Raw genomic sequence first — 19,032 nt, 5'->3', positions numbered from 1 at the left:
AATTTTTATGTTTCCTCTGTAGAATCTTCGAATCAACTCAGATGGCATATGCAAAAAAAGATTAGCATTATTAATAAAAATAACTGTGTATGTGGATTCTTTTTCCTTTATTTGTCAAGCTTTTTAATTTCCATTGAGATGTGCATCTCTTTTTTTAAGGGAGATCTTGCTAAGATTACACTGCACTATTACAATATACATGAAACATACAGAAATACAATATAGGTCTGTCTGTTCTTTAACTTTACATGTTAGTCTTTGTTTTTATGTTTGTTCTTTCCTCTCCTTTTCTGTGTATGACCCCTTCACTATACATTTATGTACATCCTATGGCAAGTATATTATATGCAATATATGGTTTTAACTGACCTTGAAAAAGTTGGTTGACAGATCTTAATGAAGCGCTGTCCCTAAGCTTAACGTCATGATGTCTAAAACTGTCAATTACTGAAAATGTAATTAATGATTTTATAATACATGAATCTTGTTTTTGTAAAATGAAGATATCCATTGCGGAAAACGTGTAGTGCAGTGTATCTAGCTTTACAGAACTCTTTTGTTACAATTGTGTTTTGATCCAACACATAAAGACACCGGGCCGAAAACTTGCTGAGGATGTTTCTTAGTTCCGCTTTGTAAAACGTATTCTGATGAATTTACTAATACATTTACTGTCTTGCGAGTTTTAAAACGCAGACCGTATTATCCACAAACAACAACAATAACAACAGATAATGATAATTAAAAAACAAAATAATAATAATAATAATTCAGATTTTTTTATTTATTTATATTACTGTCATTCCGACCAGTTGCCTTTGTAACAAAGACTTCATTTCCCATGCTGCAGCTCGCAGGGCGGAGAGGGCTTCCTTGTCAAGATGGCGGCTCCCTTGACTCTACTTTTGATTGTAGCCGTTACAATCCGTGCTGCTCTTTACAGATCCACTTTAGTGGATTTGATATCGGAGCGGGTGGAGGTGGTGTCTCCGTTAACGGCCTGGAAAAGAGGTAAGCGGGGATTCAGCAGCTTTCTGCGGTCATATTTCTCTCTAAACAGTCGCTCTGGTCCCTTCCTCACCTCGGCGCTGTTACCCGGTTATTGAGTGTAGTGGAGGCTATAACGTCAAAACCGGTTTAGCTACAAAGATCTGGCTGTGCTCTCTGCATTACAAGGTGCACAAAGGCTGTATTGAGGGGCATAAAGCAGCTTCGTTTCGATGTCTGTCGACGAACATTTAAATTAGCTCCGGTGTTTCGAATGGAGCTATGTCTGGCTGCTATGGTTCAAAGATGCTGCTGAAGCAAATAGCAATAGAGCACCAGACCAGTCTCTTTAGTACTACTTCATACATGTTTTGTAAGTTGTCTCTTTTACTGAGCTGGACTGTAACTAGGGCTGCACCTAATATTTAGACAAAACAATACTGTAATTGAATATTCAACTATATCAATAGATCGAATCAAACAAAAAACTAAAGCTTAACTCCCATGTTTCTTGCAATGATAGTCTAAAAGCAAACCGCTAAGGTAATTAATAATAAAAGGATCATTGAAATAATTTGTGTTTGCCTCAGCTGAGAGATACTGATGATGATCAGGGTAACTCTGTGGATCTGACAATCATAGTTTAAAACATAAAGGAGTGCAGCAGGGAAACGATGGAGTGAATTGATTTTGGCCTAACTGGAAAAAAGGGAGTCTCTGGTAGATCGACTGTGTGTGATTGCCCCTCATGAATTGTTTATTAGGCAGCTGTAACAGGAAGTAGCATCATTAAAAAGGCTCTGCAGCTGATTGTATAGAGAGAAGGGAAATATAAAGATATAACTGTTTGTTTGTTTACAGTGGTTGAAGGTTTGGCTCTGCTTGACCTGGGGGTCTCACCGTACTCTGGAGATGTTTTCCATGAGGTGAGTCACACACACACACACACACACACACACACACACACACACACACACACACACACACACACACACAGAAAGATGGGGGTGAAAAGAGGCTCCATGCCCCTCATTACAAGTCGGCGTACCAAATAGTTATTGTATAGTTGTTATTTTAAGGTAAAATAAATGCATATTGTTCATTTAACATCATTTAAATCAGACAGGGATGCCTTCACCTTTTGTTTGTTGCCTGTAAGTCACAGTTAGCTGTAGTTACATCACAGCAGAGGAAGGATGACTTCAGTTAGTAGAAACTTTAGCTTAAGCTACAGGACTTAAAAACATGCATTTAACAATAGCATGCCAAGAGCGCACAGGTACAACATCTAAACACAGTAATATCTACATGATTATGTGTTATTGTCCAAGCTGCATGCATGTGTTTAAACGTCCATTTCTTCTCTCCTCAGACTCCTCTCATCATTTACCTCTTTCACTTTTTGGTCGACTATGCAGAGATCACATTTATCGTGAGTACATAGTTTTTTTTATAATCAATCACAGTAATTTTTAAATATCAATGAATATTTCTCAGTTGGGCTACAATATAAAACATTTTTAAGCATTTTGGTAAAAAGAAAACGAGTGATTTGCTGTGGTAGACACTGCGTGGGATGATTTTCTGTAATGTCATAAGCTCAGCAGTCTATTGATTTAAGCTCCTCTGTATCTAATTAATGTCTGCCTGCAGTGATTTGAAGTGAGGTATTTCTTTTTAATTATGTTGTATATTTCCGAGGCTCAGCTGCTCATATTCTGTCTGTCTGTGTGTCTGTAGTTAGCAGATGTGATCACTGCTATGGCTCTCTACATGGCAGTGCAGGACTACAACAAACAAGTGGTGAGAAAACATAAAAAATACAGAGAAAACTAATACAAATATCTGTATATTAAAGTTGACATTCAAGTATTTTTAACATGACTCTGCTTTTGGTAAAGATGGACAAGAATTGATTCAATTGAACATGATAAACACATTAAAGCTGTAAGATTATATTGATTTGGACAAAGTATGATTATTGATTCATGCCCTGTTGCTCTAAAGGAAATGTGTCATAACTAGCTACAGCTTTAGCACAGCTACATTGTTTAGATCAATATGTTTTGTAGTTTTCATAGAAAAGACATTTTTTATCTAAGTAACAGTGTTGTGACACATGTGCTCACTTATAATGTTTGAACAGTTCAGGAAGCAGAAGTTTGCCCTGGAGGCGGACCGTTACCCCCTCGACTGTCTGGAGCTCATCAGGAGTCCCAAAGAGATGTACTACATCCCTCTGAAAGTGGCCATGTTGTAAGTAACACAACCATCACACAGAATTCAGTCATTATGCTTGAGAGGCAGAGTCTCTATTTGACTTACTTATCATTTCTATTTTTAAATTCTGTTTTGGTGCAACCTTTATTTTCCATAACTGAATAAAAGCTGTGTTAGATTTGAGACCTCGCTGCCCTGTTGAAATTCAATCACAACACACGTACGCAAACAGAAAACTATCACAGGTTAATTAGGGCTGGGTATCGATAAGGATTTCTCAATTCGATTTGATTCTGATTCACAAGGTCTTCAGTATCGATTTGTTTAGGGATATTTCAGTTACAATATCAATGCACCTCTCACCTGGTGCATTATATACATTTTTAGGAAGTCACATCATGTCATTTTTATTTATCATGACCGACACACAGCCGTCAAAACAATATTAACAATTTTATGAATTCGACAGCTTATGAACTTTATTTCAGATTTTCAGTCTGTACATCTGGCTCATGGTTTTCATTAAATGAACTGGGGTTCAACTTGTGTGAGATGTGGATACGAGATCTCAGAGCGCGAAGAACAAAATCACACGAGACTAAGAGTTATGGGGAAAGGCATACCGTATAACATGCTGACAATACACTCCGAAGCCGACGCTAACAGAGAGTAACATAAACTAACTTGAATATTCATGGACGCACACAAGATAAAAAGAGTATGTCAGCGAGTAGGTGCATTAAACGAGTCCGGGCATGTCTCCCTCACTGCCTTGTTTTGGCTGAGTCGTGCTGCGTTCAGGAGCGCTCGGAAACGCGAGGGATCAGACAAGTTTTTACACATATTTCTAAAGACTGATCTCGGGTTTGGTCAGTCGATATTTGGTCATTCAAATTATCTATTTTTTAAAACCCAGCCCTAATGTTAATGCACTAACACGAGTATCCTACTGAGACAGCATTGGTGTTGTTTTATAAGCCCTCGTGTTTATCATGCGTTGTACATATACAACAGAAAGTGATTAAGTTAATTGAAACCTAAATGATCAGACAGGACATGCAGCTCCCTCACGCCATGTTGTTTTATCATCACACTGTTTCTTCTTCTCTCAGTTACCTGTTGAACCCGTTCACCATCCTGTCCTGCGTTGCAAAGTCGACCTGTGGTCTGAACAACGCCGTCATCGCCGTCTTCATCCTCTCCACAATCAAAGGTAAAGTTTGACTTTCATTACAAGCACGACATAATGTTTCTGAAAACATTTAGCATCTATTACTATTAAACATTTCTATTATTGTTAAAAGAAGAAACAGACAGCACAGAGTCAAAAATAAAGGCTTAGACGGTAAAGACAAAGATAGACTTAAGAATGGATCCCATTGGTTTTCCTTCTTGGGTCAACATAATAATAAACATACTTTGTCATACAGAAATAACTTTATTTAGCAACAATGAAAACATTCAGTGATTATGTGATTTAAATAATTCTGCCTTTGTGTTGCAGGAAATGTTTTATTGAGCGCCATATTTCTGTCCTTGGCCACGTACCAGTCCATCTACCCGCTCACTCTGTGCGCTCCAGCGCTGCTCTACCTGATGCAGGTATGTGAGGGATACTTTATACCACCATTTTTTATCAACTGTTTTTTTCTGCTTTAAAACTCTTCTCACATGTCTCTCTGCCTTTTAAATAATTTTAATTTCTTTAAATGATGCCTGTCAGTAATATAATCGTGTTCCTGTGTCTCCTCCCCAGCGTCAGTACATCCCGGTGAACTTCCGTCGTGCGAGCTTCTGGTGGTTCATCGCTCAGTACGCCTTCATGTACCTGGGCAGCCTCTCCGTCATCATCTGTCTCTCCTTCTTCCTGCTCGGCTCGTGGGACTACCTGCCCTCCGTCTACGGCTTCATGTGAGCTGTTTACAGGCTTTCCTTTCTTAAATTGTCTAACACGTTTTCTGAGTTTGTGTTAAAACTGAATATTTCCCCTCCTCTTCAGTCTCTCAGTGCCCGACCTGACCCCCAACATCGGCCTCTTCTGGTATTTCTTCGCTGAGATGTTTGAACACTTCCGCCTCTTCTTCCTCTGCGTCTTCCAGATCAACGTCTTCTTCTACACCATCCCTCTGTCCGTCAAACTCAAGTCAGTCCTCTTCCTCCCTCTCTCACACATTATCAATCATAATTCATGAAACGAGGAGGCTGAATTCTCTTTCAAATCTGTGTGTGTGTGTGTTCCAGGGAGCATCCGGTGTTTCTGATCTTCATGCAGTTAGCGGTGATCTCCATCTTTAAGTCTTACCCCACCGTGGGAGACATCGCACTCTACATGGCCTTCCTTCCTGTCTGGAGTCACCTGCACAGATGTGAGTGAATAAAACACACAACATGATGGACATTAATTATCACAGGTCCTCTTCAGAACATAGCGCTCTGGTTTCACCGCATGGTTTTCACCTTTGGCTGGAGGTTAACATGCTACCATTTTAGATTCTAACTATTGTTGTTGTTAAAAACTAAGATGCTACTTTTTGAAACACAAACAGTATTTACATCTTCCCCTTCAAAGCAACCAAACTCCATTGACAAAAACGGTAATAATATCTCACAGAACACTGGAAGTGCAGGTGTACTGCTGCCTCGTCCAGACAGTCTTTGGCAGAGAAGGATTATCTTTCAAAAACTTTCGATACCATTTCCTGAACAACATTTTCCCATGCCAATTTTATTAAAGACACTGATTTATTTTTTTAAAGCTCCTGTGAGGAACTTTCAGTCTGTGATGATTTTGGCGCCCCCTGTGGACAAACCTGTTATCTCTTTGCTGATTTTGTCCTGTTCATGCTTAAGTGGTGTTTTTTTAACAAAAACATCTCCTCCTGCTTTCTCTAACAGTCATATGTATCACTCACTTTAAATTTTTGCCCTGGAAAATTTACACAAAGGCAGCGTGCAGTTAACCGCTTTGACTGACACCTACCCCCCCACCAGCAGTTTCAGGCATTAAAAATAACTATATAGAAATAATCAATCGTGTTCCTGAAGGTCTGGTTTGCTTTTGAAGCTCATACAGAGTCATCAGAATTCATTTCAGTCTGTTTCATAATCAGCAAAAACTCCTCACAGGAGCTTTAAAGATGATTTTTTTGGCTTTTTATGCCTTTATTTGAAGAGAGGGCGGTGGACAGAGCCGGAAACAGGGAAAGAGAGAGTGGGGGGGATGACACGCAGCAAAGGTCCAAGGGCAGGAGCTGCATGGAGGACTTTAGCCTCTGTATATAGTTGCCGATTTAACCGTTAAGACAGATTTAGTATTATTTGTGTCATTTTTCTTTTTTTCAACATGCAATAAAAAACAAATGATCAATAATTCTCTAAATAATTCCAGATTAAACATGCTGAATTCTTATAACATGCAGTAATATTTCATTAATAATGAAGCAGAGGTGTCGGTGTAAACAGTCTGTGTCCTGGTTTCTCCTCCTGTTCAGTCCTGAGGAACATCTTCCTGGTGTCCTGCGTCCTGCTCACCTGCTCCGCTCTGTTTCCTGTCCTCTGGCACCTCTGGATCTACGCCGGCAGCGCCAACTCCAACTTCTACTACGCCATCACGCTGCTCTTCAACGTGGCTCAGGTACAGTACGATGGTCTGGAGGGGAGACGGGGAGAGCATGTTTTTTTATTTTTTATTTATTGTTTTATTTTTTGGCCTTTGGCTTTTTATTCATAGGACAGCTTGAAGATAGACAGGAAATGTTGGGAGTAGAGAGTGGGGGATGACATGCACCAAATGATCGGCAGACCGGGAGTCGTTCCTGCGATCAGTGCGACGAGGACTGTAGCCTCTGTACATGGGGCGCCTGCTCAACCAATTGAGCTAAACAGCGCCCCAGAGAGCATGTTTTTAATCCATGGCAGAAGTAGTCATGTATAGAATTCCTCATTTCTCATCCTTGTGCTACGCTAGGATGACCATCTTCTGGTTTTAGCTTCATATTTAGCATACAGACATGAGATTGGGATTGATTGTCTCATATAGATATTGGCCAAAGAGGCAATAAATCGAGTTAAAATCCTTTAAATCCTTCTCAATCGCTCACTGAGGTTTTCATCAGTGTCTTTATTTGTTTCCGCTCAGATTCTGCTGGTGTCGGATTACTTCTACGCCTTCTTGAGGAGAGAGCATCATCTCACTTATGGACTGTATCTGAAGAGGAAAGACGGCACCGAGGCTACGCTAGTCCTGAAATAAAACACCTGCAGACACCCTCCACCAGGACAAACAGCTGGAGGTCACACCTATCCTCGAAGGGAACAAACACAAACTGAGGAGGATTACAGACTTTCAGAGCCACACCGGTCTGCAGACATAACTTTAGCACCAAACAGGAAGTGCACCGGTACAACAACATATGCAAACTGTGAGTCACAACATACAACATGGCCGACACATGCAGAGACAGGATACAGAAATCGGGCTCCTGTCTTATTTTGAAGCCTCACTTACTCTGGGAGGGAGGCTTTTACTTTGAAGGCTTCTTCCTCCTCACTTTTCTTTTTGGACGCCCAGTTTATCCTACAGCTCCGTCCTTTGCCGCTTTTATTTTGAAGCACCAAATCTCATGGAAGGAATCTCTGGAAGGAAATGTGACTCTTTGGGGCTTTTATTGTGAAGCCTTGTTCCTCTTTAAACACCACACAAATCCTACAAATGAAGAGAAGTCACATTTATCTTTATAGTTTCTGATATCCACATCGTTTTTTGGGTTGTTTCATGTCTGCAGGATTACGTATGTGTTCAAACTGGTTCATTGTGATGGAGGAAACTTGATTTTTAAGGGATTGTGTGAACGCCTAAAAATGTCCTTTGTAATTACCCTTTTTCACACATTTCACATTATCAGTGTTTCATCTGACTGCGAGTGGAAAAAAAGGAAATCTCATCACACACTTTATGGATCTGTGACGAGTTCAGGTGCCTGAAAACAGATTGTTTGTCTTTAGTAAGCAGGGATACTGACAGAGACATCAGTGAATGTGTTTTAAAAACTGACGTTCTTCAGGATGTGTGACGTTAAAGCGTTTCTAGTTTTCTGCTTTATTAACTCACAGCTTCATTTTGAATCCCCGTACAGACGTTTCCACAAAGAGCCTGATTTTGTTCAGCAATGATAGGACTACTTGTGATTCATTTGGTGGCGGCTAAATTTTCATATTTTCCTCTATTTCTGCATGTGATTGAAGTTAGTATAATAAAGCTATCGTTAAATTTAGATTTAAAATGTAAAATGAATCATTCCCTATCAGAGAGTCAAGAGTTCAAAGTGAAGTCTCTCGTGTTACAGACACAGCCAACATTTCACGAAATTTGTTTTCTTCCTGAGAGTTAGATGAGAAGAATAGTAAAGACCTTATGTGGTATGGTGGATTTGAGGCTGCAGCCAGTTAGCTTAGCATAAAGACCAGTAACTCCCTGTAGTATTCGCTTACCTGGGAACATAAATCTTCAACTATGACTGTAACACGTTTTTTGTGTTAATCAGTGAGTTTTAAAAGATCTTGAATGTGGATTTATTTACGTTTGGACAGAGCCAGGCCAGTTGTTCTCCTGTGTCCAGGCTTTATGCTAAGCTAAGCTAACCAGCTGCCTGCTATGGCTACATATTTACCTCGCAGACCTACTTGGTATTAATCTTTTCCTCTAACTCACTAGAAAAAGCGTATTTCCTAAAACCTTTTCCTTTACCTTTGTTGTGTTTGGAAAGAACCAGGCTAGCAGTTTCCCCCTGTTTCTGGTCTTTATGCTAAGCTAAGCTAAACAGGAGATGGCTGTAGCTTTCCCATCTGCATTAAAAGCAGGACTTGAAAGACAACACGAATCTACCATCCTGTACACTACACAGTAAAACTACAGCATGTGCTACATGTTAACGGTTATAGTAGTAATTGTTTTAGGTTTATTCTACAAAACTCAACATTATTTAACATTTTATACTAACAGGAAGTGATGCAATACATGTCTGCAGCAAATCTGCTAAGATTGAACATTTATTTGCTTTCTTTTCCTCCTCCCTGCGGTGCATTGTGGGGAAAAAGAGTCCATCAAACATCACTCAGAATCACAGTGCACACAGTGAATAAGTACAGGCCTGGACTCCATTACTTTTTTTCTCAATCTGACTGTAATTAATAATTTCATCCTAACAAAAGATCTCTGCCTCCGACAAAGCTAGTGACACCCCATCCTGTTACAAATGTCTTTTAACCATTTAATTTACACTCTTAAAAATTGCCTTAAACAGCATCAGAGGTGTTTGGACACTGGTATGAAGATTGATCTCTAACTTTTAAGTCCACAGATGAATGTTTGTGTTCAATAGCTGGTTCTTCCTGGCCTTCTTTTGACAATAATGATATAAGCAACAACAAATTTCAGAATAAAAGACCCAAACATTAATTAAACTGTACGAACTTTAAACTGTTTTTTTTTGTGTGGAATGACAGTAAGATCAGTGACGAAGCAAAGAAAAGCTTAATGTTTCTTTACATCAAAATAATTAACTGACAGATTTCATTTTGTTCAGTTGTTTCCTCAAAAGCGATTCATGTTTTTATTAACTCACCTGTTTGAGCAGAAGGTCAACAGTTGCCATTTGGAAACTTAGAAGTGAACAATGATTTGTGATATTTATTTATTTGCTGCACTTTTTTTTAATTTCAGTTAAAGGAGGAGCTCTTCTGTTGTTTTGATACTGTATATATGTGTTCAGGTGTTTTGTTTGAAAGGGCTGATATGATATTTAATGAATGAGTGAACATGTCATAAATAATGATTATTAAACTTGAGGTGTTGGTTATACTTGTCTGTTTATTACATGTTCTTACTTTGATTTTTAACCAACAGTCCAGGGAACTACATTTCAGAAAACATCCTCAGATATTTGTACTTTACTTGAATATTTTCTGGTTTTTCCTACTTTATACCTCTACCTTTCTAAATTTCAGAAGTAAATATTGTGATTTTTTTCAGATGTAGATTTTTATAACCTTACTAATGAGAGTTACAGATTAATAACAAATGATTAATGATTAACAAATGACTTAATGCAGGTAAAGGCAAAAAAAGGTTCACATTTTTGGACGTGACAAACTTTTCTTGTCTGTAAAATAAGTACATTAGGGAGGTACTGAAACGGATTTGAACCCGGCCCAGATTTTCCCGGGAAAAATACGACGTCACACACTCCGCCCGTGCTTCAGCCTCAGAGAGGGGTGAGTTTGTTTTAGTTTGCAGCCCGCGCCGCTTTCTCTCACAGGCTTCACATTTAGCTTTATAATTCTATATATTTAATCTAAAGTCATGAAAGTTTCAGGAAAAATTATGTCAAAATGATAAGATTTCTAAACCATGTACAAAAGCAGTACATTCGTAGGGAGATACATAAAAAGATAGACAAAGAAAGAAAAATTACAATGTCTCCCCCGCAGCGACAGAACTGGCTTCGCTGAGACTGTCACCAAATCAAACACATTGTTTTCTTAACCCCGCCTCTTCAAAACAGACCGACCAATCAAGGGGCGCGTCGCCACTCACATTGTTGAATATTCATCATTTTTCGCGGGCTTTCACAGTCACGTGGTTGTTTCGCGCGAAAAGTGACTCCCGGCAGGAAGAAGACGTTTCTTCAGCAGAGGCAGACAGAGACAGAGCTGAACAATGGCGGTGAGTGAAAATGCTTAAAACAGATAAAATATCAGATTATCGGGATTAACTTTTCTGCTGACAGAGGGAGAAGTTTAATAAGACAGGTTTTCCTTTTTCGTTTGTCATCCCTGATGTTTTAACGTTGACATTTACCTGGATCACAACAATGACAGAGACAGTTCAGAGTCAGAACATGATTTTTTTTTTTTTAATATGCCGATGAATTTGGCAATATGTTTCATTATAAGTTGCTTTTGCACTACGGTTTACACGAACAATAATATTTTGATGTATTGTGTTGTTTGTCCTCTTACCGACCTGCCATGTGGCTCTTTGTTGCCTATTAAAGAAAGTGTCACTTAACCCTATTCAGCATTATCTCATCTCCTCTTATTGTGTACATGTTTTTACTTGTTTCTGAAACATTTGTAATAGTCATGTAATAGTTTGTACGTGTCACAATCACAGATAATAACGAAAAGTATTTTGCCATAACTTCCTCGACTTATTTGTTGCTCTAGAACAGTCTTAATCTACATTTTCCACCTAAAATCTGTTTAATACGAAGAAGATCTTCCACATGCTGTGATTATGATTGATGTCTAGTTTGTGACCTTTTTTATATTCTTCATAATATATAAAATATTGTTTTAATCCACATTGCCCTTTTGTGATTCTGGTTGTCACCACATGGCCTCCAGCTGCCACTAACATCTGTTTCTTAGGTCTCTATCACGTTATGACACATTGTCTAATGCACATATAACACTTTGTCTATTTTACTATATTAACACTTTAAACAAGTTTAGTCACATCCAGGGGCTGGACTCAGAAGATGTTGTTATGTTCTTGCATTAGTTGAAATACAATGAGATGCAGTTCACTCCTTTTTAAAGAAGAGAAACTTCACAGTACACAATATTTATATTTGAAATATGTTCTGACTTTCTTACTGACAATTTTATGTACTTTACTTTTTAATATCTTAAAATGCATTGCAAAACATAATCATATCCTTTAATCAATGAATTAAAGCAAAAGTCCTGTTCAGTTGTAATTGTAAATTTGGCGTGCAACATATAGATATTGATCTTTCTTATTTCACTTAAACACAAATAAAGAAGTATAATTTACCTAATTCTTAAATATTTTCCCTCTGGATTTTAAAGTAAAGTCCTGCTACCTCAAAAACTCAAGGGCAGAACCAAAGTAGATGTACTCGGCTGCTTCCCATTGCTGGTAACAGGCTGATACAGTCGTATAAATGTATTCAAATAAAAAAGTAATCATCTGTTTCTTTTTGATTTGTGCTGCTGACAGGATTCCTCCGAGTCATTCCACATGGCCACCAGCCCCAGCCGACCCAACAGGAGGGGGGACCTGACCTCCAGCCCCGGGCGTGACCTGCCCCCCTTCGAGGATGAGTCGGAGGGGCTGCTGGGGGACGTAACGCTGCCTGGGGAGGAGGAGGAGGACGGAGACGGAGAGGAGCTGATCGGGGACGGGATGGAGAGGTGAGGATGGAGCGGATTCTTAAAAACCAGATAAATGTTGTGTTTTACGGCTAGTTGACCCTCCTCTCTCGGTGCTCAGGGATTACCGAGCAATCCCAGCTCTGGATACGTACGAGGCCGAGGGTCTGGACCTGGATGATGAGGATCTGTCAGAGCTGTCGCCTGGAGCTCGAGCCGCCGCCGAGGAGGCGATGAGGAGGAGAGACCGGGAGCAGGGAGTCAGCGGGAGGCTGAGGAGAGGACTGCTCTACGGTGAGGAGCTGTTTTAAATCAGTCAAATCTGAGCACAGAGACATTACATACATCTCTTTGGATTCAGTAGGTCCACTTTTTGGGGATGTTATCATCTCTGATAACTTTTGCAGACACATGTCCGATTACAGGATCGATGTTAAATGAAAGACTTTTACATAAATCATAGAAGAGGTGTGTTTAAACAGTTTAAAGTTAAATGGGACTGAGTGAATAACTTGTGTATCTGTTGTGTATCCAGACAGTGAAGACGAGGACGATGAGCGTCCGGCGGCTCGGCGAAGGCGATTGGCCGAGCGTGCGGCAGAGGGCGTGGCAGACGGAGAGGAAGAGGAAATGATCGAGAGCATCGAGAACCTGGAGGACATGAAGGTGAAGAAGCTGCTGCTGATAGAGACATGAACCTACACATGGGTTTCTCTCATGGTGTTCAGAGGTCTGACGGTGTTTCTCTGTCTGCAGGGTCACACGGTGAGGGAGTGGGTCTCCATGGCGGCTCCACGGCTCGAGATCTACAACCGCTTCAAGAACTTCCTGCGGACTCACGTCGATGAGAACGGACACAACGTGTTCAAGGAGAAGATCAGTGACATGTGCAAAGGTCGGTTAACCTTACACGACTTCTTTATTAAGAACAAAGAAATGTGTTTCTGTGTTTAATGACCTCATTAAATCCTTAAATGCATCCTCGTCTCCCTGCAGAGAATAAGGAGAGTCTGGTTGTAAACTATGAAGACCTCGCAGCCAGAGAACACGTCCTGGCCTACTTCCTGCCTGAGGCTCCAACTGAGATGCTGAAGGTGCGTGTAGTTTTCTTTCTGTTATAAACACACTGATCCAATAAAGAGGAGATCATCTTTGAAGTCTTGCTCCTGTGAGAGCCTCTGATAGAAACCCCTGAGGTTCCTTTGGGTGAGGTGGAAATAACTTGAAAGAGTCATGTTTGAAGAATCAGTGTGAACATGAAATGAACAATGGATTTGTTTTCCATCGTCTGAACCAGTTGAGCTGAACAAAAGCTGTCAGTGTCTCAACGTTGTGTTTGTTCTTCTTCAGGTTTTCGATGAAGCAGCTAAAGAAGTCGTACTCGCCATGTACCCCAAATACGACCGCATCGCCCACGAGATCCACGTCCGAATCTGCAACCTGCCGCTGGTGGAGGAGATCCGCTCCCTCAGGTGAGGCCGGTTCAGACTGCAGGAGGTTTAAAATCCTAACACGTCTGCAATCAGAGACATTCTTCTCTGCTGCATCAGAGTCTGACACTTCTTCTTCTCCTCTCCAGGCAGCTCCACCTGAACCAGCTGATCCGGACCAGCGGCGTGGTGAGCAGCTGCACCAGCGTCCTCCCTCAGCTCGGGATGGTGAAGTACAACTGTAACAAGTGTAACTTCGTGCTCGGACCGTTCTTCCAGTCCCAGAACCAGGAAGTGAAGCCCGGCTCCTGTCCCGAGTGTCAGTCCCTCGGCCCCTTCGAGATCAACATGGAGGAGGTGAGACGCCCCATGTGCTTTATGTCTGAGTTTATAAGCTGTTTTGGAAACACAGAAAATATGAATGAATAGAGGCTTTAAATACAGAAGAGCCGTCACTGTCTGGCATGTTTGAAAGTTCTTTAATCTAAAAATAACTTGCAGAATCTTTTGAAATGTTGGTTCATCAGTTTGTTTTTCTTCTTCTCCTTTAATGTTTAACCAATGGCGTTGTCTCTCTGAGTGAATTAACCAATCATCTCCCTCCTGCAGACGGTGTACCAAAACTACCAGCGAATCACCATCCAGGAGAGTCCCGGTAAGGTCGCAGCCGGCCGCCTGCCGCGCTCCAAAGACGCCATCCTGCTGGCCGACCTGGTGGACAGCTGCAAGCCTGGAGACGAGATCGTGAGTGAAATACATGAATTAAAAAAAAGAATAAACATTTGAAGAGAAGATTTCTTTTTGTTTTAGGGTATTAAAGTTCCTGATTTCATTTCCTCAGGAGCTGACAGGAATCTACCACAACAACTACGACGGCTCTTTGAATATGGCCAACGGCTTCCCCGTGTTCGCCACAGTCATCCTGGCCAATCACGTCACCTGCAGGGACGAGGGCGTCGTTGTGGCCGAGCTGACGGACGAAGATGTCAAGGCCATCGTTGCCCTGTCCAAGGATGAACGCATCGGAGAGAGGGTGAGGAGTTGGTCACACACACAAACGCTTACACTTAAACATGTGCAAAAGTTTAAATCTCAGTAGAGGCTTGTTTAACTAGTGATGGACTGATTTTTGAGACAGGTACCGACGGTAAAGTTGTTTCCTAACCGTCTTTCTGTCTTGTCCGCAGGTCTTTGCCAGCATGGCTCCGTCCATCTACGGTCACGAGGACATCAAGCGAGCGCTCGCTCTGGCGCTGTTCGGAGGAGAGCCCAAAAATCCAGGTACACCAGTCGTCCATCATCCTGAAGCGATAACACCAACACCTGTGTGTCCTCCTGCTCATTTTTGCTACCTGTAAACTCTGTTCTGTCTCCTCCAGGTGGGAAACACAAAGTGAGAGGAGACATCAACGTGCTGCTGTGTGGAGACCCGGGAACCGCCAAGTCCCAGTTTCTAAAGTACGTATCTGCACCTGGTGTATGAGAGAGTTATGACGAGATAGAAACTGTGTGAAAGCTGAAGATATGTAGAGAATTTATGCACAAGTGAATTAAAATTTTAGGGATTTTATAATGAAATGTAATTATTGAAAATTAATGGTTCAGTATTTGGGTAATAATCTTATTTATTCCTCTGCAGGTACGTGGAGAAGGTGTCGAGCCGCGCAGTGTTCACCACGGGTCAGGGAGCCTCCGCCGTCGGTCTGACCGCCTACGTGCAGAGACACCCGGTCAGCAGAGAGTGGACGCTGGAGGCCGGAGCGCTGGTGCTCGCCGACCGCGGGGTCTGTCTGATCGACGAGTTCGACAAGGTCGGCTGAGACACATCCTTTACATTTAAATCATTATTATTTTCAGTCACAGTAAATAACCCTGTGACCTCTCTGTGTGCTGCAGATGAACGACGCAGACAGGACGAGCATCCACGAGGCGATGGAGCAGCAGAGCATCTCCATCTCTAAAGCCGGCATCGTCACCTCGCTGCAGGCCAGGTGCACCGTCATCGCCGCTTCCAACCCCATCGGTACGAAACACAGCATTAAGTGTCTGTGGAAACGAAAGCTAATGTTGTACTGCTCCCTGTATTTGTTCATGTTTATGCATTGAAAGCCCTCTTTGTGCTCCTGCAGGCGGTAGGTACGACCCCTCCCTCACCTTTGCTGACAACGTCGACCTGACAGAGCCCATCGTGTCGCGTTTCGACGTGCTGTGTGTCGTCAGAGACACTGTTGACCCCGTGCAGGTACACACACACACACACCGATCTTTAACTGAACAATGATCTTTTTAGGCAACAGCTGTAATTGGAACAAACTATTCAACTGAAATGTTTATAACAAATGATTGGGAAACAGGCTCTCCATAAATCACCTTCACTTCAGTCTGAATATTATTACAAAACTTTTCTGCTGTGAAACTTCAGATAAAATAAAGCTGAAAGAATCAAACCCAGGTTAATAATATGACTTCAGGCTCCCACGTTTGTCTCTCTCTGATTTGTGATCGGCTCTATTCCACCCAGGACGAGATGTTGGCTCGCTTTGTGGTCGGCTCCCACATCAAACATCACCCTAGCAACAAGGAAGGGGGTGTGGCCTTGGAGGAGGTGGTTCTGCCCAACTCGTCTGACGTGCCGCCGATTCCACAGGACCTCATAAGAAAGTACATCATCTACGCCAAGGAGCGGGTACGACCACACGCAGACCCTCACCCATTCACCGACAGACTCGATGTTTCTTTACACGTATTATTATGATCCTGTGAAGGCTGTGGGTTTAAAATCAGAAACCCAAGTCCAACAAGAAGTTTTACTGTGACTTTGCTTTCAATGTTTTCATTTCATATTTCTGCAGGTCCATCCCAAACTGAACCAGATGGATCAGGACAAAGTGGCTCGAATCTACAGCGAACTGCGCAAAGAGTCCATGGTGAGAACTTCGCCGCCTTTCAGTGACAATTAAACATGTGAATTAAACACAAGAGCACTTTTGGTCATTACTTGTTCATTAAAAGTGTAAAAAGTAGTAAAATGCCGTTGTTCCCCTTCAGGCGACGGGCAGCATCCCCATCACGGTCCGTCACATCGAGTCGATGATCCGGATGGCCGAGGCTCACGCTAAGATGCACCTGAGGGACTACGTGCTGGAGGATGATGTGAACATGGCCATCAGGGTGATGCTGGAGAGCTTCATCGACACGCAGAAGTTCAGCGTCATGAGGAGCATGAGGAAGGTGAGAGGCTGCCGGCAGATATTCTGAATAAACTCCAAAAGAGACATTAAACCATGTCTGATTTTTCCCTGATATGTTTCTAACGGTGGTGCATTTGTTTCCATCCAGACGTTCGCCCGTTACCTAGCCTTCCGCAGAGACAACAACGAGCTGCTGCTGTTCGTCCTGAAGCAGCTGGTGGCCGAGCAGGTCGCCTACCAGAGGAACCGATATGGAGTCCAGAACGACACCATTGAGGTCGCAGAGAAAGACCTGCAGGACAAGGTAGACAATGATCTTTATAACCAAGGCTGGGTTTTAATTTTATTTATCTTATTACTGGTTTAATGGACTTCACACATCTCTTTCATCAACACTGAGAAATACAGTTTCTAATCCTTTCCTTTCGTCCATCCTCTTCCTTCTCTTCCTCGTCCAGGCGCGACAGATCAACATCCACAACCTGACGGCGTTCTACGACAGCGACCTTTTCCGCTCTAACAAGTTCAGCCACGACGGGAAGAAGAAGCTGATCCTGCAGCAGTTCTAAGCTCTTTCCACCCACTCTTCCTCCTCCTCCTCCTCCTCCTGCTCTGCTCCTTTTTAAAGTAGAGCTTCATGAGGCCCAAAGTGGGCCTTTGGAAAAACTGTTGGACTCCAGGGTAGGTGGAGTTAGCTAAAGGCCTCGACAGACATTCATCAGGGATGAAAAAGTTTTACTGGAAGAAGCAGGAAATAGATAATCAGAGAGAGCAACATAAAGCAACAATACTCCATGAGTTTTAATTGCAATCATAAAGGGAAAACTTTTTGTACCCATTAGGATGGAAGATCATCCACTGATCCTTCATCTTTTCCAGCTTCAGATTATCTCTGATTCGCAGTAACAGAGGAGACGCACAGTCAGACAGTTTAATGCTTTGTCCCCTGAAATGAAATGAAGAAAAGACGTTTGGTAAAACAAAGTAAGAGCTGAGTTAGTTGTAAAAATATTCACTAAACATCAAAAAGAGTCTGATATGAGAAACAATAAATAGACCTGCTCTCAGTCCACGTCTCTTCCTCTGCCGTCTGCTCGGGCTGATTGTAAATAAATGTACATGTTTTTGTCCGTGTTGTTGAAAAAACAGGATTTCTTGTGTCTGTTACTTGCTGTTAAGATTGAAAACATTTTACAGACTCTGATTCTACATGTTTCTATTTGACACCTTTCCGCTCGCTGTTTGAGTTCTGACTGTAGCTGGAAGTGAAGCTCTTGTAAAAATAACCGAAAACACATTAAGTACTAAAATGTTAAAATAAAAGATGTTTCTACTGTTGGATTTCACTTGATGTTGGATTGTTGGTGTGTTTTGATATTAAACTTGTATTTGCTAAATGTGTCTCATGTCTGCTGTTTGGTTCAGATCTCAGGCTCTCTCATTGATGAACTCTGATCTGATTTTATTCTGCAGAGTGGAAGCTGTTTTGTTTCTGCTGACTGTTGGCACCTGCAGTGTGAACTGACTATGTAAGCAGATTAAACTGTAAGTGTAATTAGAAAATGTTAATGCATGAGTACGCCTAAATGACAAACAGAAATACACTGCTGTCTGGTAAATTGTACATAATTTGTTTGCTATTTAAAAAATGACGTCAAAACTGTTAATTTAATGTGATATAAGAGCAACAGACAAGCCTTAAACATTATATGGACTTTGGTCCTTTTTTAATTGAGTATTTCCAATGAAAGCTACCTTAGACTTCCAATCCTCCATTATTCTGATGTCTTAAATTAGTTTCTTTGCAGGATTAAATCATTCCAAAAACTATGATAAATAGTCATTAGCCTATGTGGGTATCTTAATACATAAGTATACATAACGTAATTTTATTTTGTATTAATCTGAATATTCAAACTACAGGTTTAAATTGAGCATCTTCCAGTAATGATCACATGATTTTAGCTGGACATAAGTACCTGTCATTAGGCCTACAGTACTTATGTAAATATACTGAGTTTCTCTGC

General features: G+C 41.4%; 2 protein-coding genes across 2 annotated transcripts; both read left to right on the top strand.

Moving 5' to 3' along the window:
- Positions 1-881: 881 nt before the first annotated feature.
- Positions 882-10,053, top strand: pigu (phosphatidylinositol glycan anchor biosynthesis, class U). Its single transcript, XM_069678501.1, has 12 exons — positions 882-1,011; positions 1,849-1,913; positions 2,360-2,419; positions 2,728-2,790; positions 3,134-3,243; positions 4,320-4,420; positions 4,712-4,809; positions 4,964-5,118; positions 5,207-5,350; positions 5,449-5,573; positions 6,699-6,841; positions 7,346-10,053. Exons 1-12 carry the CDS (start codon positions 882-884, stop codon positions 7,457-7,459), a joined length of 1,308 nt encoding a protein of 435 aa, XP_069534602.1. The 3' UTR covers positions 7,460-10,053.
- A 732-nt stretch (positions 10,054-10,785) lies between these two features.
- On the top strand, positions 10,786-18,356 carry mcm2 (minichromosome maintenance complex component 2). Its single transcript, XM_069678331.1, has 20 exons — positions 10,786-10,930; positions 12,233-12,426; positions 12,506-12,678; positions 12,920-13,050; positions 13,141-13,279; positions 13,381-13,478; positions 13,735-13,856; positions 13,964-14,171; positions 14,424-14,558; positions 14,656-14,847; positions 15,002-15,095; positions 15,194-15,272; positions 15,454-15,625; positions 15,711-15,837; positions 15,944-16,056; positions 16,336-16,500; positions 16,667-16,741; positions 16,863-17,045; positions 17,154-17,309; positions 17,464-18,356. Exons 1-20 carry the CDS (start codon positions 10,925-10,927, stop codon positions 17,572-17,574), a joined length of 2,673 nt encoding a protein of 890 aa, XP_069534432.1. The 5' UTR covers positions 10,786-10,924; the 3' UTR covers positions 17,575-18,356.
- Positions 18,357-19,032: the final 676 nt, after the last annotated feature.

This window comes from Semicossyphus pulcher, unplaced genomic scaffold, assembly GCF_022749685.1.
Source record: "Semicossyphus pulcher isolate SPU_LCO1_2020_fin unplaced genomic scaffold, fSemPul1.0.p SCAF_3, whole genome shotgun sequence".
Taxonomy (NCBI): domain Eukaryota; kingdom Metazoa; phylum Chordata; class Actinopteri; order Labriformes; family Labridae; genus Semicossyphus; species Semicossyphus pulcher.
This window is presented reverse-complemented; position numbering and strand designations above follow the sequence as displayed.